General features: G+C 42.8%; 1 protein-coding gene across 1 annotated transcript in view; it reads right to left on the bottom strand.

The window, feature by feature from the left end:
• TEX14 (testis expressed 14, intercellular bridge forming factor) overlaps positions 1-26,086 on the bottom strand; it is a gene marked incomplete at its 5' end in the record, with an annotated part of 74,091 nt that overhangs the window by 5,019 nt on the left and 42,986 nt on the right. Inside the window, 9 exons of the mRNA XM_079796794.1 lie at positions 1,668-1,767; positions 2,540-2,617; positions 5,710-5,784; positions 7,933-8,029; positions 9,186-9,391; positions 10,249-10,376; positions 11,903-11,965; positions 23,045-23,126; positions 25,687-25,753. Coding sequence (XP_079652920.1) covers positions 1,668-1,767; positions 2,540-2,617; positions 5,710-5,784; positions 7,933-8,029; positions 9,186-9,391; positions 10,249-10,376; positions 11,903-11,965; positions 23,045-23,126; positions 25,687-25,753 — 896 coding nt within the window. The remainder of the gene's footprint in view (positions 1-1,667; positions 1,768-2,539; positions 2,618-5,709; positions 5,785-7,932; positions 8,030-9,185; positions 9,392-10,248; positions 10,377-11,902; positions 11,966-23,044; positions 23,127-25,686; positions 25,754-26,086) is intronic.

Genomic DNA, 26,086 nt, shown 5'->3' with positions numbered 1-26,086 from the left:
AAAGGCCAGCATGCTATGCTGTTGCTACAGATGGCACACCAGGAAGATCAAAAGAACCATCCTTTGATGCACTACCAACCTGTGGGCCTCTTGTCACATGAGACAAACTCACTTAAGCACGACAGTGGGGTTTTCTATCATTGCAGCTTAAAGAATTCTGCAGGGCTACCTTAAGGATCCACAGGACCAGGATTAGGATGAAGCAAGTGGTGCAAAGGCAGATTCAGATCCTGGCTTTCCTTAAAATTCAGGTATTTTATTCATCATGGATTTTTTTTTTTTGTATTAATTTCTATTTTTTTAAATATTGCATTAAAACAACACTCCTCCATTTTGTGCCCAAGGAGTGTCTTACTCATCTTGCCCTGAATGACAGGACAAGGCAAGAGAAGTCAGGAGGCAAAGGAGATGAACTGCAGTGGTTTACTTTATAACACAAGTTAGAGGAGAGCTCTGAATCAGGGCGAGAATCAGGTTTCTTAAGGCAACCTTGTGTTTTTTACACTGAATTATCTAGTTGACTGCCCCATTTCCTCGTACTTGGCTAGAAAGATCTAACAATTCTCTTCCAATGCCTTTAAGTAAAATGTCTTGAAAGAAGCCAAAACCTGTGTTTGCCTCGCAAAATGAAGTAAAAAACAAACAAAAACAGAAAAAACTTGACAAGAAAAAAAAACCTCTATTTAAAAATGGGCAAAGGAGTCAAATAGATATTTCTCCAAAGAACATATACAAATGGATATCAAACACATTTGAAAAAATACTCAACATCACTAATGATAAGGAAAATGCAAATCAAAGCCACACTGAGATATCACCTCATATCCTTTAGGATGGCTACTATTAAAAAAACAACCCAGAAAATAATAAGTATTGGCAAGAATGTGAAGAAACTGAAACCCTTGTGCACTGTCAGTGGGAATGTAAAATGGTGCAGCTGCTGTGGAAAATAGTCTGGTATTTCCTCAAAAAATTAAAAATAGATTTACCATACGATCCAGCAATCCCACGTCAGAATATGTCCAAAAGAATTGAAAGCAGGGTGCTTTGAAGAGATATTTGTATACCTATGTTCATAGCAGCATTATTCACAATAGTCAAAAGGTGGAAGCAATCAGTGTCCACTAACAAATGAAAGAATAAACAAAATCTGATACACATACACATAAACATACTAGTACAATGGAATTAAGCCTTAAAAAGTAAGAAAATTCTGACACATGTGACATAAATGGATCTTGAGAACATTATGCTAAGTGAAATAAGTTAGTTACAAAAAGACAAGTACTGTATCATTTCACTTATATAAGGTCATCAAAAGTAGTCAAACTCATAGAAGCAGAAAGTGGAATGGTGGTTGCTAGGGACTGAGGGGAGGGGGATATGGGGAGTTGTTGAATGGGTATAGAGTTTCAGTTTTGCAACATGGAAAAGTTCTGGAGATTAGTTGCAAAACAATGTGAATATAATTAACACTAGTGAACTTAAACATTTTATGTTATGTGTATTCTATGACAATTTAAATTTTTTTTAACATTTTAGGAATAGGGGCTATTGGGATAGTATGAAAAAAGACTATTTCCCCCCCTTCTTCTTATTTGTCAATAGCAGAACAAAAACTAATACAGTATTTTAAATCCTTTCAAAAGTCCAGCTTTGTATGTTACCTCTCTGTGTCCTCTTCTAGACCCTGAGTTTCTTGGGTCCAAATCACACTGCTATCTTCTTTTGTGCTGTTAGTTTCTTGTTCTTCTAAATGACTTCGATCTAAAAACAGTTGAAAAACTTCACTTTATTTGAACAACAACAAAAAATAATAATTCAAGAAGACTGCCTTAAAATGGAGTGCTTTAAAAAACTTAGGGCTAATCGGTGGCCCCTGTAGTCTGCAAAGCACTAGTTCCTGCTTCCCCAGGAGAGCAGGTGCCAGGTGGCAGTCTGCAGGGTGCCTGTATTCACAGCAGCTGCCGCAGGGGTCTTGGGAGCTCTGCGGTGCCAGGTGAAGCTACAGGAAACGCTGGCTGTGCCAGGGCTCAAGAGAGACAGAGGAAGCAGAGGAAAGCAAGGGAACATAAAAGAGGAAGAGACCCTGAAAACAAATCGCACAGATTTTCTTGAGGACCACCCTGTTCTCACTTGCTAGATGTTTCTAGGTTGGAGCCCCAGGGAAAATATTTGGGTGGGAAAGGGTAGTGCCCTTTAATGTATGCCAGGCATTTTACACATGCCATCTCGCTCCCTCTTGCCAGCAGTCCTATGAAGGGAAGGGAACTAACATTTGTTCAGTGTCTTACAATGTACCAGGCACTGTGTATGAAACTATTATGTACATCATGGAGTAGGAATTATCCCCATTTTACAGGTGAGGATGACTGAGGTTCAGAGACATTAAACAGTTTGCCATACAAAAGCAGTGGAGTCAGAATCAAGGTGGTTATGCCTAATCTCAAGGTCCACACTCTCCCAAATGTACCACTGTACTGCCAAGGGCAGCACCACAGCAAGAACCTGATGAGAAACATCCGGGTAGGTGGCTTACCATTTGCAGGGACGCCCAGAGGATCTGCTGTGTCCTCACCCAGCACTGCGGATGAGGCCTGCTGCCTCTTCAAGTGCTCTGTCCAATACAAAAGCAGAAGGCAACTGATTTCTTCCTTTGCATGTCACACCATTCTCTAGGGCAGCAGTTGTCAAAGGGTGGTCCTCAGACCAGCCACAGTTTACCTGAGAACTTGCTAGATATGCAAATTCTGGACCTCATTCCAGACCCACTGAATCAGAAACTCGGGTTGGGGTTCAGCAATCTGTAGTTTAATCAGGTGATTCTGGTGCCTGGATACCACTGCTTGAGGACTTTCAATCCCATACAACAATAAAAATAAAACCTATGATGATAGGAAAGATTTCTAGAGCCCTAGGTGGCAGGTATGGTTTCTAACTATCATGAAGTCAAGATCAATGTTCACAGTTAATTCTCACAACAACCCTATGAGATTGATCACATTGTTATTCCTGTTTAACAGATGTGGAAATGGAAGTAAAAAAAGGTTAAGGAGGAATTTACCTAGAATCACAGAGAGTAAGAGAAGGAAATGGAATTTAAACCCAGGCAGTCTAGCTCTAAGGTTTATGCTCTTAATCTCCATTTTATACTCTCTCAAACAGTTTGTAACAGCATCAGAGCAACCCATAATTTCCCCCATCTCTATTGGACTATACTTCTTATTTTTACCTAGTTAATGGGAAAGACAGAAAGCAAAGAATATAATTTCCAGTTCCTAAAGAATTGCTCACTAGACCAAGACAAGCATCTGCTAAGCTCAGCACACTGCCTTGCATCTGTTAGGTGCTTGGTCTCCTCCAAGTGCTCCCAGAGCAGAGCAGAGACAGCTGGGAGGCAGCACAGACAGGAGCCCAGGGCTCGCTCGCTGCACGGCCCTGCTGTGTGCAGAAACAGGTCTCACCCTTCCTGCAGGTCAGTTACAGGCCCTACCTGGTAGCTCCTGGGCATCATGGGGCCCCACAAGATCATGCAATATAATTTGAAATAAAAAGCTCATTTTATCCTTATTAAAGTAGTCCCTTGTTGATCTTAAGGATCCCCTAGGATTCTAAAGCACCTCCCCTTTAAGTCCTTGCCAGAAGCCCAGGGCTTTGGATGTGAGTGTTCCAAAAGCACAGGTATCAGCTTCTGGTCACTCCTGAGGGGGAACAACAGAGTGATGATGTATATAACCAGCTGAGAGCACCCATTATTAGGAGAAACTACCCAAATGCCCTCTGCCCTTTATCTTTCTGGAAAATTACTGACTCATCTCAAAGTACAGATATCACCTAGAAACCTGGCCCAGATCAGTCCTGTGAGCAGCATGAGGGAGGGCTGCACAGATGCCCTGGGACACAGCAGTGCCATGAGGCTGGAGCCCGAGAAGAGACCTGGTGACAGCTGCTGAAACAGGGGACTCTGCGTGGTGACTGAGAGAGAAGACAGCAGAATCCAGAGGAAAGTTTCACTCAAGTCAAACTGCTAAGGAGCCTACAAGTACTGCTTATGCCAGGACCAAGGCACAGATGACACCCTGTAGGGTGTGTGGTGACCTCTATCTACTCACAAGCAGCAGTTCTATTGTATTAAGAAGAGCATGCCCTAGCCAGTTTGGCTCAGTTGATAGAACGTCAGCTGGCACACCAAAGGGTCCTGGATTCAATTCTGGTCAAGGGCATGTACCTTGGTTGCAGGATCCTCCCTGGCCCAGGCCCTGGTTGGGGCTCATGCAGGAGGCAACCAATCAATGGGTTTCCCTCATATTGATGTTTCTGTCTTTTCCTCTCTCTCCCACTCTCTCTAAAAGATCAATAAAAAAATATCCTAGGGTGAGGATTAACAAAAAGACCAAAAAAAAAGAAGAGCCAACTGGCCCAGCTGGTGTGGCTCAGTGGTTGAGCATTGACCTATGAACCAGGTGGTTACAGTTCAATTCCTGGTTAAGGCACATACCCGGGTTGCGGGCTTGATCCCCAGTGTGGGACGTGCAGGAGGCAGCTGATCAATGATTCTCTCTCATCACTGATGTTTCTATCTTTCTCCCTCTCCCTTTTTCTCTGAAATCAATATATATATATTTAAAAAGAGCAACTGGAGAAGAGGACTTTGCAAGGACTCCTAGGGAGTTCCACAGCAGGAACGTGAGGGTGGTGCACTGAGAGAATGGCCCCAAGATCCTGTGACCTGTATGACCCTGTGGCATCAGGGGAGGGGTGCAGTGAGGCAAGGGCCTATGACTACATAAGAAGACTTTAAGGCAGGTTCTGGCAGCTCTGACTCACTCCACTCAAGTTCATCAGGCCAATGGGGCTGGGGCTTGTGATAGCATAGAAGGTAGCTTTCAGTTGAGTCAGACCAGGTAAGTCCTCATTCACCTTCCTCTTCTTGTATCCAGAGACACAAAACCTCTGAGATCCTGAAAACCAAGAGGTGCCCCTCAGGAAAATTTCTAGAGGCCCCATCCTAAGCATTGAACCATCAGAGGTCTCACAAGATGTGTCCTCTGAGGGTGAGAGGCTGGTGGGCCAGGCTGTCAAGAAAAGAGCAGTCTGGTCTTTTCTGGGGAAGCAAACCACATGCCCCAAATGTCTCTATAGCATCAGCACCAACTCAGCTGGGAAAGGCCAGCCAATCGGCTACAATTATAACTGAACTGGTATTGCTCAGTCTCCTCCTGAAATGGAAAATTCTGGTCACATTAGGTCTTGTGCCACTGACTTCTCTGCCCTCAGGAAAGTGATTCATCCACAATGCCAACACCTTCCATACCTCCTGCTAATGGCTGAACTAAAAGAACAGGGTGTTTTGGATTCAGTAGCCAGACATCAGGCCTCCAAGGTATGGCTGGGTTGGTTAGAAAAGGAGATAATTCCTTTAATAACAGAAGTTCATCATAATAAACCACATAAATGTTGCTATTTTCTCTTACTAGTAGAATCATTACCATGGGCCCTGTAAGAAACAAAATGACGACACAGGCCAGTTATCCTGGCCAGGCTTCGGTAGTAATCTGAGGTCCATTGATTTAAAAGCCGCCCCTTCCTGAATTCTGTACATTCATAGGGCTTTCTGCACTAGTGCGCACTCCCAAGGCAAGAAACCATATTGCGGTCAGTGACCACAGCTAACAGGGCCACCAACATTCTGTATTGAGCATCCCTTACCAATTTCATCAAGTAGCTCCTGAGGTGGAGGTGGTAGCTTGTCAATGTGATGCTGCGAGATGGCTTCTATTAGTTCTTTAAAAAGATAAAAGGGGAAATGACTTAACACTCTCTGGACCTGAAGTGGATTTTCTAGGCTCCCACATGGTTTGATTTAGGATTTCCCAATGTGAAATAAACTAAGGCGGGGAAAAGGCCTCTTACAATAATAGGCCTAGCTGACACCTCCAAATATGTGAATGGCTTTACTCCCCCCTTATACTCCAAATCTTTTCCTATATTACCCCTGCCCAGTTCTGCTTAATCTGTGCCCCTCACTCCCCAAGGATATTTGGGGTAGGTGAAGTACAAATTCTTACTGAGAGGCTGGGAGCACAGTGCAGAACAGGGCTGATAATGGGATAGAGAGAGAGGCTCTGGACCAGTCAAAAGGAACAAAACACAAAGTAGAAGGATTTCTCTATAGATTATGAGGCCAGGGCACATAGAAGCAATCATACTTTGGGCCTTCCCCTAAGTGCTCAATTATAACATTAACCATACCCTCTCAGCATAATCCACAAAATCCTTATCCCCCAGAGGGAGATTCTAAGAGTTGTACCAAATATGCAAGACATTAAAATTAATGTGGCAATGCTCGCTTCGGCAGCACATATACTAAAACTGGAACGATATAGTCTGGCCAGCGTGGCTCAGTTGAGCATCGACCTATGAACAGGAGGTCAGGGCATCAAACCTGATCCCCAGTGTGGAGTGTTCAGGAGGCAGCCAATCAATGATTCTCACTCCTTGATGTTTCTATCTCTCTCCCTCTCGCTTCCTCTCTGGAATCAATAAAAATTAAAAACAATAACAATAAGCCCCTAGCCGGTTTGGCTCAGTGGATAGAGCGTCATCCTGTGGATTGAACAGTCCCAGGTTCGATTCCAGTCAAGGGCACGTACCTTGGTTGCAGGCTCCTGGACATGCGAGTGGCAACCAATCAATGTGTCTCTCTCACATTGGTGTTTCTCTCTGTCTCTCCCTCTCCCTTCCACTCTATCTAAAAAATCAATGGAAAAAATATCCTCCGGCAAGGATTAAAAATCTACACTAACAGAAGAGAAATATGCAAATTGACCATACCTTTGCAACACCCACCAGCCAATCAGGAGTGAGTATGTAAATTAACCCAACAAAGGTGGTGGGTTAATTTGCATACACAGGGACTGAGCGGCCAGGGGCAGGATGCGCCATGGCGATGACGCAGGCATTCCACACCACCCCAGCCTGCCCCAGCTGCTCCAGGCCTCATGGGAAGGTGAGAAGGCGGCTCTAGCCGGAGGGAAGGCAGTGCCAGCAGCCAAAGGAAGGAAGGCCCATTCTTGCACGAATCTTCGTGCATCGGGCTTCTAGTGATAATAATAATCCTATATAATAAAGAGGTAATATGCAAATGGTCATTACGCCGTGACGTGTAATGACTGATCAGCAGGAGGGCAGGGCAGCGACCCATGAGTGGCAGTGGGCAGGGCAGCCAGCTGAGGCAAGTGGCAGTGAGCTACTCACGCACGGATTTGTGCACTGGGCCACTAGTGATAATAATAAAACTGGAACGATACAGAGAAGATTAGCATGGCCCCTGCACAAGGATGACACGCAAATTTGTGAAGTGTTCCATATGTTTTAAAAAAACATTAATGTGGCAAAGGCAACATGCTTGCCTAAGAGCTGTTAACACACCCAGACCTTTGCTTTGGAACTGTCCTCTAAGCTTTCCCAAGGAAAGGAGCCAAGGTGCAGATACAGATTTTTGCAGTTCTTCAATATAAGGACATAGTTAAGCAGCATATGTAGAATGGACTACTATGCAGCCATTAAACATATTTACAAATAATTTTTACTAAAGAGAAGAAATCCTCAAAATATATCATCAAAGAAAAAAAGCTGGCTAGAACTGATGTAAGATATAATCTCAACTATGCTAAAAAATGTGGTTTTTTGTATATTTCTAAAAATATAGTAAAGATATGTGCCAAAATAGTGCTGGTGGTAGAATTCAATGTGTTTCTTTTTTAAGCTCTTCTTTATTCGCCAAGTTTTCTATAATGAGTGTGTTTTACTTTTATAATTGGGGGGAAATAATATTTTTATTAAAATGAAATGTAGCATCAAAGATGAGACTATGGCTCCCTTAAATTGCCTTCCTATTATAAACTTGTGTTTTGATATTAAACAGGGTACCTCTTGACAGGCTCCTTTTCTGGATGGCATGGGATGACGTGTCAGGCACCTTAGCACTTCTGGAGGAACCAGCCCCAGTAAATGCAGATGATCTTTTCTGTAAGTAAGACATAAATATGGTCATTGACACATAGATTGAGCTAAAAAGGCCCACACAGCTCACCCATTTCCAACACTGAGGCTGTGTATCACTGGTAGAAGAAACCAGTTGCTTTTTGAGTCAAATTCATTCAAATGCCAGCTCCTCCAGGAAGCCTTCTTACCCCTCGTGCCTGTGCAGCACTCAGTACTCCCTGTGTTAGTCTTTCTCACTAGGTGGTGAGCTCCTTCAGGGCAGGGACTATGCCTTTTATATTCACATTTGGATGCCTTGAAGAGGGCTGGGCAAGGTGCCTGGTATTTAGAACCTGCCCAATGAACAGTTTGATGAATGAAAGCATAAAACTCTTTATTGCCCTACTTCAGACTGAGACCTTTTGTGAGTCAAATGCCCAAAGAAGGTAATAGTTGGTTTTTCACTGAGGGCCAAAGACAATAATCAATCTACTATAGGATGGTGAGTCAACAGGTTCTTTTTGTTTTGTTTTTTAGTGAATAAACATAACCATTTTATTACTCAATTCTGGCTCCACGTGCTGCCAATTGGGGTGATAATGGTTTGGAGAATTCATGAGGGTTTCATTCACATGTCGGAGGCCTGGTGATGGCAGAACTGGCAAAGTTACATTGCAAAGGAATAGAACGACAGGTTCTCAATGCACAGTATCAAGGAAGAAACTTGTTGTTTTCTTGAAGAGACTACACATGCAAAATATGAGGGAGAGAAGAAGGTGGCATACAACCGAGTGTTTTTCACTATAGACTATTCGTTCAGGAGTTCAGAGAAGACTGATTATCAATCAAAACTCTTAGGGAACTAAACAGAGGAGACTTTAAGAAGGAAGCAGACCTCAAGTAGGTAGGATATGATTAGAGAGAAAAATAATGCAGGTGAAGGCAGCATCATAAGCTATGGCAGAGTTTGGCTCCTAGAGAAATTGCCAAACATTACCTCTAGGTGGCAGGGGTTGGAGAGAGGGAGGCACAAAAACCCAGGGTCTATCTTATAATACAGTCTCAGAGAGGAGTCCCAGAGAAGCTGCAAAGGATCCCGCTGGCTTCTTGCTCTTTGTAAAATGGATTTGGAGAAATCTGAACCACTGAGGCCTTTGGGCTGACTCCATGGAAGTGGAATGCAGACCTGGCATACTTACGTGATCAGTCTGTCTTGAAGGGAGAGTTTCAGAGGAAGTAAAAAGGGAATCTAGGTTCTTTGCTTTCTCCTGGACAGTTGTAAATTTATCAGACAAAGTTAAAGTGGATTCGTGATAGCTCCAGCACGAGATAGACCCTGTTTTATCCTGAAATGTGATGCTTTCAAGGCAGTCTGTATAGTGACTATTACTTGAAGAAATTGACTCTGTTGTAGAAAAGAGGGTAGTTAGTATCTGACACCTTTATATTATTTAAAAACAAAAACAGAAAACCTCACACAACTCTATACCTATACCATGTAATCTCCAAAATGTTAATAACTGAAATAATCACTGATCTGAGACACAGCTCCTCCAAGTATAAAAAATGACAGTCTTGCCCTGGCTGATGTAGCTCAGTGGGAGAGCATTAGCCCTCGCACTGAAGGATCATGGGTTCGATTCCTGTCAAGGGCACCTGGGTTGCAGGTTTGTTCCTGGCTAGGGTCAGGTGTGTGTGGGAGGCAACCAATCTCTCTCTCTCTCTCTCTCTCTCTCTTGCCCTCCACCCCTTCCACTCTCACTAAAAACAAAATCAATGGAAAAAATATCCTTGAGTGAGGATTAACAACAAAAAATATAAATAAATAAATAAACAGTCTCCAAACTTAGTCATCAAAATAGAGGGAGAACTAGGACACGAGGATGTTAGTACTGGCTATAGACAGCTGCAGGACTCAGAACTATACATGTCTAAGCACAAGGGACTGTTTGAAGTTACAAACTCTAGAAAATGTAATGTATTTGTACTAAATTCAATAGTGCTCAGGGTACAGAGCAGTCTCTGTATTTGCATGACTCTACCACTACAGTAAAAACACCTCCTACAGCTGCTTAATAACAACCAGCACCACCCCTCCCTGGCCTCCCATGGGGTTATCCCTTCAACTCTGGTCCTCAAGAATACCTCTGCGCTGCGAGAAAGCACCTTCCAGGCCTGCTCCCAAGGCCTGGCTTCCCAGGGCCAATGGCACAGGGGCTGTCGCTCCCTCTCCCAAAAGCTTCTCCTCCCTTAAGTGATTACCTGGGCTGAGTGGAGTGCTGACACTAGTAGGTGCATGGTTTATTTTGGGTGTTTTGCATGAGACTTCCTTAAAAGAAGCATCTTGTTCATAGGAGATACTAGACAGGTCTTGGATGTCTGTCAGTGATCTAAAGAATTAAAAGCACACAATAATTGGGAGATGTTTGGAAAAATCCAACAACATATTCCTGAGAGGTACTTTTTAACCCATTCTACACCATAAGCAAGCGGCAGACCTTCCCCACACGCCATTCGTGTCTATAAAAAAAAATGTTTTCCCTATGTGGCAGCCTTGACCAACTTTAAAATCATTTTTTGGTGAGAATTTTCAACTGTAAATATTCAAGAACACCCGAATTGTGAGTAGTATATTTTTATTTAAAAAATATATATATTTTATTGATTTTTTACAGAGCGGAATGGAGAGGGATAGAGAGTTAGAAACATCGACGAGAGAGAAACATCAATTAGCTGCCTCCTGCACACCCCCTACTGGGGATGTGCCCGAAACCAAAGTACATGCCCTTGACTGGAATCGAACCTGGGACCCTTTAGTCTGCAGGCCAACGCTCTATCCACTGAGCCAAACCAGTTAGGGCAGTATATTTATTTTTATAATATTCATTGCAAATTGATTTTTTTTTATTAAATTCAAAATATTGTGGCATGTGGGGATGGTTTCAGTTTTGGACACATGGTAGTTAACTGGTTAAGGATGCTCTTGACAAAAATCTTTATTTGGCAACAGGCCAGAATTAGAGAATACCTTCGAATATCCTATCTAATAAAGAGGAAATATGCTAATTGACCCTCACTCTGTCGCAAAGATGGTGGCACCCACAGCCAATAAGGAGGGAATGTGCTAATTTTCTGCCCCACCCTCAAAGATGGCGGCGCCCACAGCCACAAGATGGCAGCACCCAGTCCCCTCAGCCCTGCTGGGGCGGCAGGCGCGCAGCAAGGTTGGGCCCGCCCCTAGACGGGCCTGGCCGCTCCACATGCCTGCCTCCAGAGTCCCCAATCCCCTCAGTCCCCCAGCCACCCAGGGCTGGCCCGAGGTGCAGGCAAGCCTTGGATGGCAGCTGCCCAGCCACTCAGGGCCACCCAAGGCTCAGGTAACCAGGGCCAGCCGAGACTTGCACTGCCGGCAGTGGCAGTAGCAGAGGTGTGATGGGGCGTCGCCTTCCCCTGATCACTGGGTCGCCTTCCGCCCCTGAGGGCTCCTGGACTGTGAGAGGGGCTGAGCTGAGGAACCGCCCTCCAGTGCATGAATTTTCATGCACCGGGCCTCTAGTCTTATATATATCTTAAAGAGAATATTAGAGAATACTTACAAAGCAATACTAACTTTAAATATATCTCAGCAACTAAAAGTAAATTATGTCCATAGATGAAAGTATATTTGCATGGGAACCAGATTTAATCCATTTACATAAATAGGTTATACCTCAAGCAGAAACATACAGTTGTTGTTATCATCACTGTATTTCCTTGATTGCAAGATGCTAGTAATTTAGATCACATCTTCTTGGTGAAAGAAGAAACAGGCTCACAAAAAATGAGAAGAATGTAAATTCTTACAAACAAGGAAATACTATTTCCCTAAAATCAAAACTTTACACAGTATCCTTAGGCAGCCCTTTGGTGGCCATACATGTCTTTCTCTTTTAGTTCCTTGGGTGACTCCTTTAACGTCTCCTCTTGTTCACCTTCAGGACTGTAAGAGAGAAAGTGAGAAAATTATGTGAATGGCCTGTCAGCTGAGTGCACTAAGTTGGTACAAGGGACCAGTGTGAGAAGCGGCAGGAAGGGCACTAGGCTCAGAAGTGGAAAGTGTGGGCTCTGGTCCTGGCTCTGCTACCAACTAGCCACATGTTCTCAGGCAAGTCTGGGCCCTGCTCCATGCCTCGGTTTCCTCTGCCCTGCTCCATGCCTCGGGTTCCTCTTAGAGACTGAATAAATATTCTCTAAGGGTCAGCCCATCTGAAAGCAGATGATGATGTTATATGACAGTGAGCAAGTTCCAGAGGAAACCAATGGAGCACAGGAACTTTGCTGGAGATGGAGGCTGGAGCAAGGGGCACAGTCATGGGCCTGACCATGTGAGACAGCTTCCAGGCACAGAGTGGCCAGAAAGGTATACTGAAGACAAACTGGACCTGTTTCTACTTGAACCAGTATTTAGGATGCAATTTCAATACTTGTTGAACACAAACTATAAGCCAGGACCCACCTAAATCCTTCCATGTTTTCACATTTTTAATCTTTGCAACAATCCTGTGGGGCCAATGGTAAAAAGAAAAGAGCACAGACTTTGATTTTGAGTTGTGACTTTATTAATTCTGTTCACTAAAATATTTGTTCTCCTTCCAAGCACACAGTAGGCCAGCACTTTTGGGCCCTCCTAATTTGCATAAATGGCCACATGACCTGTTTTAACCAGTGAAAGTGATGGGTGTAACTCTTGGCAAGAAACTTTAAAGGACAGTGCACAATTCACTGACCCCTCTTTGCCTACTCATCAATTAAGGATGCACAGGATGGACCCTATCCTAGGCTTGCATCTCTGATAGAAGGTAACACAGCACAGCACACTCCTGGCTGTCCCATAATGGACAAGAAGCATGAGTAAAAGATAAACTTGCATTGTTTTAAGCCACTAAAACCTGGGGATTGTAATGTGGCATAATCTAGCTTCTTTTGACTGAAATAGCCCCTCACTAACTGTTCAACTTTAGACAAAATACTTAAACTCTCTGAACTTTGCTTTCCTTACTGGCAAAATGGAGATTAACAGTGTGTACCTCAGAGGGTTGTTCTATGAATTAAATTTGACAAAACAGAGTACCTGCATATGGTGGCTGCATAGGAAATACTAGCTATACTTATTATAGACTAGAAACCCGGTGCACGAAATTCGTGCACGGCAGGGGGTTGTCCCTCAGCCCAGCCTGTACCCTCTCCAATATGGGACCCCTCGAGGGATGTCCGACTGCCCGTTTAGGATCGGGCCTAAACGGGCAGTCGGACATCCCTCTCACAATCCAGGACTGCTGGCTCCCAACTGCTTGCCTGCCTGCCTTCCTGATTGCCCCTAACCGCTTCTGCCTGCCAGCCTGATCACCCCCTAACCACTCTGCTGCCAGCCTGGTTGATGCTTAACTGCTCCCCTGCCAGCCTGTTTGCCCCCAACTTCCCTCCTCTGCCAGCCTGGTCACCCCTAACTGCCCTCTCCTGCAGGGTTGATCACCTCCAACTGCCCTCCCTTGCAGGCCTGGTCCCTCACAACTGCCCTCCCTTGCAGGCCAAGTGCCTCCCAACTGCCCTCTCCTGCTGGCCATCTTGTGGTGGCCATCTTGTGTCCACATGGGGGCAGGATCTTTGACCACATGGGGGCAGCTATATTGTGTGTTGCAGTGATGATCAATCTGCAGATTACTCTTTTATTAGATAGGATAGAGGCCTGGTGCATGGGTGGGGGCCAGCTGGTTTGCCCTGAAGGGTGTCACAGATAAGGGTGGGGGTTCCCTTGGGGTGTGGGGCGGCCTGAGCGAGGGGCCTGTGGTGGTTTGCAGGCCGGCCACGCCCCCTGGCAACCCAAGGGGAGGCCCTGGTATCTGGAATTTATTTTCCTTCTACAATTGAAACTTTGTAGCCTGGAGCGGAGCCAAGCCTGGGGCTCCGGCAGCCATTTCTGTGGCAGTTAATTCACCTTCTACAATTGAAACTTTGTTGCCTTAAGCGGGTGGGCCCGGCCAGGGTGTGCAGAAAGCTTTGCTTCCCCTGTGGCCGCCAGCAACCCTGGCCTGCTCTCTCAAGCTCCATTCTGCCGCCATTTGTTTCAATTTGTTTACCTTCTACAATTGAAACTTTGTAGCTTGAGTGGAGGCTTAGGCCTGCATTGGCTATGGAAAGCTTGGCTTCCTCTGTTACCTGGGAAACCTTGCTCTCTGTGGCTGTAGCCATCTTGGATTGGGGTTAATTTGCATACTCGCCCTGATTGGCTGGTGGGCGTGGCTTGGCTGGTGGGCGTTGCTTATGTAGCGGAGTGATGGTTAACTTGCATATTACCATTTTATTAGAGAGGATAAGGAAACTAAGGCTCAGAGAGGGGGAAGGTAAAGTGAATGTTATTGTATTAGACCCTTTACATCTATTCGTTTTTTAATTAAACTTTCTTTTGAGATAACTATATTCACATGCAGTTTTAAGAAATACACTTTACCCAGTTTCCCTCAATGGAAACATCTTGCAAATCTATAGAACAATATCACAACCAAGAAATGGACACCAATATAATCAAGACAGAGGCATTTCCACCACCAATGTTGCCCTTTTATAGCCATGCCTACTTCCCTCCCACTACCCACCTCCTCCTTAACTCCTGGAAACAATTCATTTGTTTTTTATTTCTATGACTAGAAGCCCGATGCACAAAGATTCGTGCAATAATGGGCCTTCCTTCCCCTGGCTGCTGGCACCGCCTTCGCTCTAGCCAGAGCCACCTTTCCGCTCTGGCCCGGAGCCCCCTTTCTGCCTCCCCACACTGCCCAGAGGCCCGGAGTGGCCGGGGAGCACCCCGCCCCCGGTGCCTGCATATGCAAATTAACCCACCATCTTTGTTGGGCTAATTTGCATACTCACTCCTGATTGGCTGGTGGGCATTGCAAAGGTACAGTCAATTAGCATGTTACTCTTTTATTAGGTAGATTTTATAATTTCAAAAATGTTGTATAAGTGAAATCATATAAATAACTTTTGGGGGGATTCCAAGATGGCAGCGGATTAAGTGGAAGCTACACTGACACTCTCCCAGGACCAAACTGGAATTACAACTAAAATACAGAAAAACTTCCTGAAAAATCAATTGAAGACTAGTTGGAGAGAACCCTGATAACCAAGGACATAAGTGGAGACCACATAGAGACAGCATTGACAGGGGCTGGGTTCCCTCCCGGAGCTGTGGGCTCACCGGGCGCCTCGCCATCTTGCAAGGAAAGGAGGATTTTATTGGAAACCTGACTTTCCGCGACAACTGCAAACACTGAACAGCTGCGAGCACCAGAACACCGGTCCCCTATCGGTGCAAACATTCGGATTCAAAGGAACCCTTCACTGAACCACGGAAAGGTCAGATTTCGCCTGAAATAAGGTGTGGTTTCTAATCCCCGCGGTGGGAGGGAAGCGCGCGAGCCGCGGGACCGGCGGGAACCGGGAGGTCTGTGCCTAGAAAAATCGGCGGCAGTTGGAGCTGCCGTGATCCCTGAATGTGGAAGGGGGTCATCCGAGTTGCTAACTGAAGTGACCTCTTAAAATCAACTCATTTTAATCTGACGAGGAGGATCAGACTAAGAATTTTCAAAGGAGTGCGGGCTCCTTAGTCTGGCGCACAGACCCACTGTCCGCACACTTGGGCTCTTGCCGACTCTGCTTACTAAGCCCAACGCATAGGAAAGCCCAGGTAGAAAAACCCTGAAAGACTGCAGGGGAAGTTGTTTTTTTCGGAACCTGGGAACAGAGCTAGGTGTGACCATCGGAGAGGCAGCTGTGAGGCACACACCTCCACAAACCGGTAGTGAGTGCCATAGAGGGGAAAAAAAAAAAAAAAGCTAGAGAGGCCCAGAAGTCAATTCAGAAACACTGCCACCCAGGGGCTGAAACGCTAATTGTCTCTGGTGTAATCAAAAATAAATACGAGAAATTAAGACACGGCCGGCTTAAAAAGCAGGATTGGCTTACAACACGGAGGAGCAGAGGAACGAAGCTGAACTGAAATACCGCCCAGACTGGGAAACAGGCATACCAAACAGAATAAAAGAGGAAGTGAATGACAGCCGCTACTGCACATTTTAGTCTTCCTATTTTTTAATTTTTAATTCTTTTTTCAATTTTTTCTATTTTTTTATCTTCATTTTTTGCATCTTTTACTTAAGAAAAAAATTTTTTTTCTTTTTCCTCGATTTTCACCTTTTTAATTATTACATTTTTATTTTCAATCAGCATTATTATTGCTATCATTTTACTTTTTTATTTTTTTATTTTTTTTAAATGTCATTAGATTTTCTCTTTCTTTTATTTTGGGATTAGTGTCCTACATTCTATTTGCATCTTTCCCTTACCCTATCTCAATGCTAACATTTTGCCATCACTCTCCTCCTAACCTTTCCCCTTAAAAAAATTATTTTTCTCTCTGGCCTTTTGTTGTTGTTTGCTTGAATGTTGATTAGATTGAATTTTTATGCTTTTTTATCAGATTGTTTTGATTATACTTTTTGTTTGTTTGGTTGGTTCTATTGTTTGCTTTGTTTTTGTTTTTTTTTATTACTTTTGTTTTCCCTTGCCTCACTTGATATTAGTTGCTGTTGCAGTTTGTATTAATCTCCAGGCTCGTCTGCTGGAATTTGCTGGGATTAGTGGTTGTTCTAGTGGAGTCTACTCCCCATATATATAGTTTGTTCCCCTTTTCTCTCTTAGTATTGTTCTTGCCTCTCTTACTCATTTTTCTTTTCTTTTTTCTTTCTGCTCTTCTCCCAAGTTCAGATTCACACTCTTTTTTTTTTGTTCTTTCTTTTTACTCTCCCTCTTCCACTCCTATTCCCTAATTTGTCTTTCTCTGGTGGTTACCTTTATTGGAGGTTATTAATATCGTGAATACAATTCTGTTTAGTGCCTTGTGTGTTGTGCCTGGTTGTGTTGTATTTTGTACCTTTAAATCAACGCCGGAGAGAGAGAACTATATAACCAGACATCCGGAGAAGAGAGACCATGGGGAAACAAAGAATTAGCCCCGCCCCAGGAAAGAGAAGCAGGCATCACCAGAAAAGGAAGTAAACGAACTAGAGGCAAACAACCTATCAGAGAAAGAATTCAGAGAAATGGTCATAAGGTGGCTGAAAAGGATGGAAGACAAATTCGACAATATGAGTAAGAACCAAGAGGAAATGAAGAAGAACCAAGAAGAAATGAAAAATGACATCGCTGCTGTAAAGAACTCAATAGAAAGCATCAAGAGTAGACTAGAAGAAGCAGAGGACCGCATAAGTGAGCTAGAAGACAAGATGGAAAAAAGTACCCAATTACAACAGCTTCTAGAAACAAAAATTAGAAAGCATGAGGAGAGCCTAAGGGAACTTCGGGACAACACAAAACAAAACAACATAAGGATAATAGGGGTACCAGAAGGAAAGGAAACGGAGCAAGGAATAGAAAACCTGTTAGAAGAAATAATAACAGAAAACTTCCTTGATATAGGGAAGAAAAAACCCACACAAATCCAAGAAGCTCACAGAGTTCCAAGCAAAATGAACCCCAAAAGACCGACGCCAAGGCACATTATAATTAAGTTGGCAAACACCAACGACAAAGTAAGAATCTTAAAAGCGGCCAGAGAGAGACAGACAGTTACATACAAAGGAACCCCCATCAGACTAGCAACTGATTTCTCAACAGAAACTCATCAAGCCAGAAGGGAATGGAATGAAATATACAAAGTCATGCAAAGGAAGGGTCTCAATCCAAGAATACTGTACCCAGCAAGGCTATCAATCAAAATTGAAGGTGAAATCAGGAGCTTCACAGACAAAAAAGGGCTAAGGGAGTTTATCACCACCAAACCAGCAATGAAAGAAATGCTAAAGGGTCTGCTGTAAAAAAAAAAAAAGAAAGAAAGAAATAGGAAGCAAAGAAGGAACACAGGGGTATAGAATAAAAATGGTGACAAATAAGTACCTATCAATAATAACTTTAAATGTAAATGGATTGAATGCCCCAATCAAAAGACACAGGGTAACAGATTGGATAAGAAAACAAAACCCATATATCTGCTGTCTACAGGAAACCCACCTCAAAAAAAAGGACGCATACAGACTGAGAGTAAAGGGATGGAAAAAGGTTTTCCAGGCGAATGGAAATGAAAAAAAAGCTGGGGTAGCAATACTTATATCTGACAAATTAGATCTCAAAGTGAAGAACATAACAAGAGATAATGAAGGCCACTTCATAATACTAAAAGGAGAAATCCAACAAGAAGAAATAACTCTGGTAAACATATATGCACCCAACACAGGAGCACCAAGATACATTAAAAAACTCCTGGAAGATATCAAAGGAGAGATTGACAGCAATACAATTATAGTAGGAGACTTCAATACCCCACTATCACCATTGGACAAATCCTCTAAACAAAAAATCAGCAAAGAAACATCAATCCTAAATGACTCACTAGACCAGATGGAATTAATCGACATCTTCAGAACATTTCACCCCAAAGCCACAGAATATACATTCTTCTCAAGTGCACATGGGACATTTTCAAAGATAGACCATATGTTAGGACATAGGCAAAGTCTCTCCAAATGCAAGAAGATAGAAATCATATCAAGCTTCTTCTCAGATCACAGTGGCATAAAACTGGAAATCAACTACAATAAAAACAACCCAAAGAAACCAAACACATGGAGACTAAACAGCATGCTATTAAACCATGACTGGGTTACCAAAGACATCAAGGAAGAAATAAAAAACATCATGGCAACAAATGACAATGAAAACACAACAATCCAAAATCTATGGGACACAGCGAAAGCAGTCCTGAGAGGGAAGTTCATAGCTCTACAAGCCTACTGCAAAAAACAAGAAACAATGGTAATAAATTACCTAACCAAACAACTCAAAGAGTTAGAGAGAGCGCAACAAGAAAAGCCCAGTGTAAGCAGAAGGAAAGAAATAATAAAGATCAGAGCGGAGATAAACGACATAGAGACCAAAGAAACAATACAAAAGATCAACAAAACCAAGAGCTGGTTCTTTGAAAAGATAAACAAGATTGATGGACCTCTAGCCAGGCTCACCAAGAAGCAAAGAGAGAGGACCCAAATAAACAAAATCAGAAATGAAAGAGGTGAAATAACAACAGACCCTGACGAAATACAAAGGATTGTTACAAAATACTACGAACAACTCTATTCCAACAAACTGGACAACCTGGAGGAAATGGACATATTCCTAGACAAATACAACCTTCCAAAACTCAATCAGGAAGAATCTAAACAGCTCAACAGGCCAGTAACTATGGAAGAAATTGAAGCAGTCATCAAAAAGCTTCCGGCAAACAAAAGCCCGGGGCCAGACGGCTTCACAGGAGAGTTTTACCAAACTTTCAAGGAAGAACTAAAACCTATCCTCCTCAGACTATTCCAAAAAATTCAAGAGGAAGGAACACTTCCAGGCTCCTTCTATGAAGCTAGCATCACCCTAATACCAAAACCAGATAAAGACAACACAATGAAAGAGAATTACAGACCAATATCCCTCATGAACATAGATGCCAAAATTCTCAACAAAATCCTAGCAAATCGGCTCCAGCAATACATCAGAAAGATCATACATCATGACCAAGTAGGATTTATCCCAGGAATGCAAGGATGGTACAATATCCGCAAATCAATAAATGTGATACATCACATAAACAAATTGAGAGATAAAAACCACATAGTCATATCAATAGATGCAGAAAAAGCATTTGACAAAATCCAACACCCTTTCTTGATAAAAACTCTCAACAAGGTGGGAATAGAAGGATCATACCTCAACATAATAAAAGCTATATATGATAAACCCATAGCAAACATCATACTCAATGGGCAAAAACTAAAACCATTTCCCCTAAGAACAGGAACAAGACAGGGATGCCCACTCTCACCACTCCTGTTTGACATAGTACTGGAAGTATTAGCTACCGCAATTAGGCAAGAAGAAGAAATAAGAGGCATCCAAATTGGAAAAGAAGAAGTGAAGCTGTCCTTATTTGCAGATGACATGATATTGTACGTAAAAAACCCAAAAGATTCCATCAAAAAACTAATAGACTTAATAAATGAATTCGGCAATGTAGCGGGATACAAAATTAACGCCAAGAAATCTATGGCATTTCTATACACCAATAGTGAACTTAAAGAAAGAGAGACTAAAAAAGGAATCCCATTTACCATCGCACCAAAAAAATTAAGATATCTAGGAATAAACTTAACTAAGGAGGTAAAAGACCTATACGCGGAAAACTACAGGACACTGAAAAAAGAGATAGAGGAAGACGTAAACAGATGGAAGAACATACCATGTTCATGGATTGGTAGAATCAACATCATTAAAATGTCCATACTACCCAAAGCAATCTACAGATTCAATGCACTCCCCATCAAAATACCAACAGCATATTTCACAGACCTAGAAAGAACTCTCCAAAAATTCATCTGGAATAAAAAAAGACCCCGAATAGCCGCAGCAATCCTTAGAAAGAAGAATAAAGTAGGAGGGATCTCCATACCAGATTTCAAGCTGTATTAAAAAGCCACTGTTCTCAAAACTGCCTGGTACTGGCACAAGAACAGACATATAGATCGATGGAACAGAATAGAGAATCCAGATATCGACCCAAACCACTATGCTCAATTAATATTTGACAAAGGAGGCATGAACATACAATGGAATCAAGACAGTCTCTTCAATAAATGGTGTTGGGAAAATTGGACACACACATGCAAAAAAATGAAACTAGATCACCAACTTACACCATACACAAAAATAAACTCAAAATGGATACAGGACTTAAACATAAGACGGGAAACCATAAAAATACTAGAGGAATCCACAGGCAACAAAATCTCAGACATATGCCAAAAGAACTTTTTCACTGACACTGCCCCTAGGGCAATGGAAGCTAAAGAGAAAATTAACAAATGGGACTACATCAAAATAAAAAGCTTTTTTACAGCAAAAGAAACCATCAACAAAACAACAAGAAAGCCCACTGCATGGGAGAACATATTTGCAATTGCTAGCACTGATAAAGGTTTAATCTCCAACATCTACAGGCAGCTTATGCAACTTCATAAAAGGAAGATAAATGATCCAATAAAAAAATGGGCAACGGACCTAAACAGAATATTTTCAAAAGAAGACAGAAGGAAGGCCAAGAGACACATGAAAACATGCTCAAAGTCACTTATTATCCGAGAAATGCAAATCAAAACAACAATGAGGTACCATCTCACACCTGTCAGAATGGCTATCATCAACAAATCAACAAACGACAAATGTTGGCGAGGATGCGGAGAAAAAGGAACCCTCGTGCACTGCTGGTGGGAATGCAGACTGGTGCAGCCACTGTGGAGAACAGTATGGAGTTTCCTCAAAAAACTGAAAATGGAACTCCCATTTGACCCAGTAATCCCACTCCTGGGAATATATCCAAAGAAACTAGAAACACCAATCAGAAAGGATATATGCACCCCCATGTTCATAGCAGCACAATTTACAATAGCTAAGATTTGGAAACAGCCTAGGTGCCCGTCAGCAGATGACTGGATCAGAAAACTGTGGTACATCTACACAATGGAATACTATGCTGCCATAAAAAAGAAGGAATTCTCATCATTTGCAGCAACCTGGATGGAATTGGAGAATATTATACTAAGTGAAATAAGCCAGTCAATGAAAGAAAAATACCACATGATCTCACTCATTTATGGATAATAAAGAACATTATAAACTGATGAACAAAAAGATAGTTACAGAGACATTAAAGCAACAAACAGACTTTCAAATTACAGGGGGAAAGTTAGGGAGAGGGGGGGTAGATAAGAAATCAAACGAAGGACTTGTATGCATGCATATAAGCATAAATAATGGACGCAAAACTCTGGGGGGTGAGGGCATGTGTGGGTGTGGGGTGGGGGGGGTAATGGTAAGATATGTACACATATAATACCTCAATAAAAAAAAATTAAAAAAAAAAAGAACTCAGGTTGTTGTTGTTTTTCAGCAGTGAAATGAAATGTATAATCACTGAATTAAAGTTTGAACTATGCTCTAAAAAATAAAAATAAAAATAAAAATAACTTTTGGGGACTGATTTTTCCACTCAGCAGAATTCTCTGGAGATTTATCCAAGTTGTCACATGTATCAATAGTTCATTCTTTTTCCTGGCCGGGTAGCTCAGTTAGCTAGAGCATTGTCTCGCTACACCCAGGTTGTAGGTTTGATCCCCAGTCAGGGCATATACAAGAAACAAAATACTTAAAAATAAATGTTCTTTTTTTTTTTTTTTTTTTTTTAAGAGAGAGGTATTGATGTGAGAGCAGAACATTGATCAGCTGCCGCCTACATGTCCCCTACTAGGGATCAAGTCCTCAACCCAGGCATGTGCCTTGACTGGGAATTGAACCAGCAACCTTTCAGTGCACAGTATGACGCCCAACCAACTGAGCCACACCAACCAGGGCATTGTTCATTCTTTCTTATTGCTGAAGAGAATTCCATAGTATGGTGTATCACAGCCTATTAAATCGTTCCCTTGTTAGATAAAATCTGGGTTTCCAGTTTTTGGAAACAAAAAAAAGTAGCTATAATTTTCATGTGTGTATTTTGGGGGGCTTAAGTCTTCATTTCTCTGGGATAAATGACCAGGAGTTATATTATTACTTTTAGTCCCTATGTCAACATTCTCAGTCAAGATTCTTATTTCTATTTTACAAACAGGGAAATAGAAGAGAGGGCTTGAGAAACCTGACCAAGGTCACACGGACAGAAACCAGCCAGGATCTGAATCCAGATAATGACTGTCTTTCATGGCCGCTCACATTCTGAACAAGTCCTAACAAAGCTCATCTGCCAGAGCGAATTTTTAGAAGATGGGGCTAGTACATTTTAAGATGAGAATATATAAATATGGGGAGTTATCACCAATTAACTTTACTTCTATGAGTCTGAGACTGTGAATAAAATAATATCACATACCTTTGTATAGTTTGGAATTGAGACCTGGTCAAAACCTCAGCATCCTTTCCAAAGCTTTTTCTCATTTGGACCTTTCTTTCACCTGAAAGAATACAGAAAATGCGGGGTTTTTTTACTTAATTTTTGCCAACCCGGATTATTATTTTCATTCCCTTCCCTTTCCCTTGGTCTTGTTCAGATGAGAAATAATCTGGATAAACAGAAGTGCTTCCTAATTGGGTTTGGATTGAGTGCCGCAGAAGGGGTTTTTGCTCCGAAAGTTTGTTTTTCTTGCTCAGAGGGGAGAACTCGGACACTCAGAATACAAGCAAGCCATTTACTGGCCTTCCAGTCATAACCACACAGTTATTTTTGGAGACAAATGTTGTTTTGTCTTTTCAGGAAGGCAAACTGATCTGGTTCCTGTCAACAGATACCAGGGGGCGTTGAAACCAAGAACTGTTTGTTCACTAAAGAGCCCAAATAGAAAAGACCATTCGCTGAGCATTCCCAGAGTGCTGTGCCTCTTGGCCATCAAAAACCACTTAAGGAGTAGGGCTGGGGTCTTGAGTACTAAAGAACTAATTCAACTGTCTTCTGTTCTCCCGGATGCTCAGAGATACTGTGCAGACCTCTGGGCAGACAGGGCCAGTGTCCATTGTCCTTCCCACCACTGTACTGCTGTGGCTTACTGAGAAAGGGGGCAGAGCAGCCTGCCCTGCTGGCAAATGCTCATGATCCCCCTGCCATTCCTTAGGTCCAGGTAGTCTGGTGGGCAATGGGGAGGCCCACAAGAACAACGCCACCTTAAGCAGATACCAAGGAGCTCTGAAACCCTACCTATCGGTGAAGGCACACTGGGGTTCTTCCTGTGACCCTCTTTCAAATACGAGGAAGCATAAATGAATTCCTAATAAGCACAACTTAGAGCAGGAGGGGGATTTAGAGACTTTAGAGTCTGACCATCTCCTTTACTTCATACAAGGGGACAGTGGAACCTCGGGTGAAGTGACTTGCCCAAGGTCATACAGAAAGAAAAAGAATCAGTGGCAGACGTGGGCTTGGAAGCCAGCATGTGTCCAATTGTTACCCTTGTTTCATCGCCTGGTGTGGAGAGGGTATATATCAGAGTCCTAGCAGAAAAGGGGGAAGAAAGGGCTGAAAGAATGAAACAGTAGACATCAGAGGCTTCTTCGTGTACTGCAGATGTTTGGATGGAACTAGCCCAGGTTTTCTGACCTGTCTGCCCCAAACTTCTCTATTCCACTCGACCCTCTTCCAAACATAAGTGAAGTGGCCATGTGCCGGCCAGGCTCACCCAGAAAGTGATCATGGATAGAGGCTCCTCAAAAGGAAGTAGGTGGCCCAAGACCTAGGTCTGTGGACTTTTAATACTTATTATCCTGAGAATTTAACTGTTCATCTAAAACAGGGTGGGGAGCCCTAACTGGTTTGGCTCAGTGGATAGAGCACTGGCCTGAGGACTGAAAGGTTCCAGGTTCGATTCCGGTCAAGGGCATGTACCTTGGTTGCGGGCACATCCCCCGTAGGAGGTGTGCAGGAGGCAGCTGATAGATGTTTCTAACTCTCTATTCTTCTCCCTTCCTCTCTGTAAAAAATCAATAAAATATATATTTAAGAAAAAAAAAATAATAAAAAAATAAAACAGGGTGGGGAACCTTTTTTCTGCCAAAGGCTATTTGGATATTTATAACATCATTCACTTAATATAAATTTATGTTGCTATGAAAAAGGCTCCTAGATTTATTGAATTTCTAGTCCGCCTGAAATTGCCCTGGCAGGACCAGACCAAATGATTTCCAGGGCTGGATCAGGTTAGAGATGGAAGCTGGAGTGTGCAGCAGTAGGAAGAGGAGTTCACAGCCCAAGCCCGCCCTGCCTGGTTGGTGGCAGAGTGTTGAGACATGACTGTGGACAGCTATATAGCTTGGTAGGTGGATAACTCTGGTTTTAAAACAGATGGTTACATACCTTAAAAGAGCATACAAAAGTATACAATTTTTAAATGTCTGTATCGGAATCAGTGATTCACTTATATCTTGTCTTGTGCCACACCCGGCTGCTGATCCAAGGTTAACTTGCCATGTAACAGAAAGCAGCTGCTAAGCTATATAGAACCGAAGCCCTCCCAAGGGGAGGATGTTATGCTGCTGACTCTGCACTACTGGCTGTTATTAACTTTTTGCTAAGATGCCAAGCAAGCAAAGGAAAATGACGGTGAAACTCTGCGTTTTGAAGTGGAGAAGGACATAGAAACCAAGTTCTAGTTTTGGTTGTGTCAATAACTAGCTCTGTGGGCTGGGCAAATCCTTCAGGTCAGCTCATTAAAGATAACTGAACACCTAATATGTGCCATGAAGAAGCCTTAAATCTAGTGAAAGACTAGAGTAAAAAAAGAAACAACTTCAACACATGCCATAAGAACTCAAGGGGAGGTATAGATAACATGGATGTCTTGAGGCAGGTGAGGGGCAAGAGATTCATTCTAATGAAGGGACATCTCTGAGCCTAGGTTTTCTAATTGGTAAAATGAAAGGCCTGGAGACATTATCTCTAAGGACCGCTCCAACTCCAAACATCCGTGTTTCGAAATAAAGTGAAGGCAAGTGATTCTCCAAGGAATCTGCCCTAAAGGCCATTACCAGAGACTTGACTTTGAGCAAATGCATCTTTTATTCCTTCGAAGTCCTCTTCTATGGGACTTGAGGTCTACAAAAGAAAGAAACGAGGCTCAGTGGAGGCAGACATATCATCAAAGGGTTGAGAGAGAATTTCCAGATGTCCTTAAACCTTGAAAATGGTTTCATAAGATTCCTGCGTATTTCATAGGAAAATAAGCCTGCTTTGCAGACACTAAGTACTTATTTGTACTATATGTTCCTCCTCAACAAGGCCTCCCCCCACCTTCCACTGTAATGTGACTTTCCCTTCATCATTATACACTCCTCACCCCAACTTTCCAACAAAGATGTTCTGATTCCTGGGAGCTTTATCAGAAGAGCCAAAGAGCTGGAAAAATGGCCCAGACTGCAAAGCTACTCA

This window comes from Cnephaeus nilssonii, assembly GCF_951640355.1.
Source record: "Cnephaeus nilssonii genome assembly, chromosome: 19".
In the NCBI taxonomy this organism is placed as follows: Eukaryota; Metazoa; Chordata; class Mammalia; order Chiroptera; family Vespertilionidae; genus Cnephaeus; species Cnephaeus nilssonii.
Note: the sequence above shows the minus strand (reverse complement) of the source record. Positions and strands in the feature narration are given on the sequence as shown.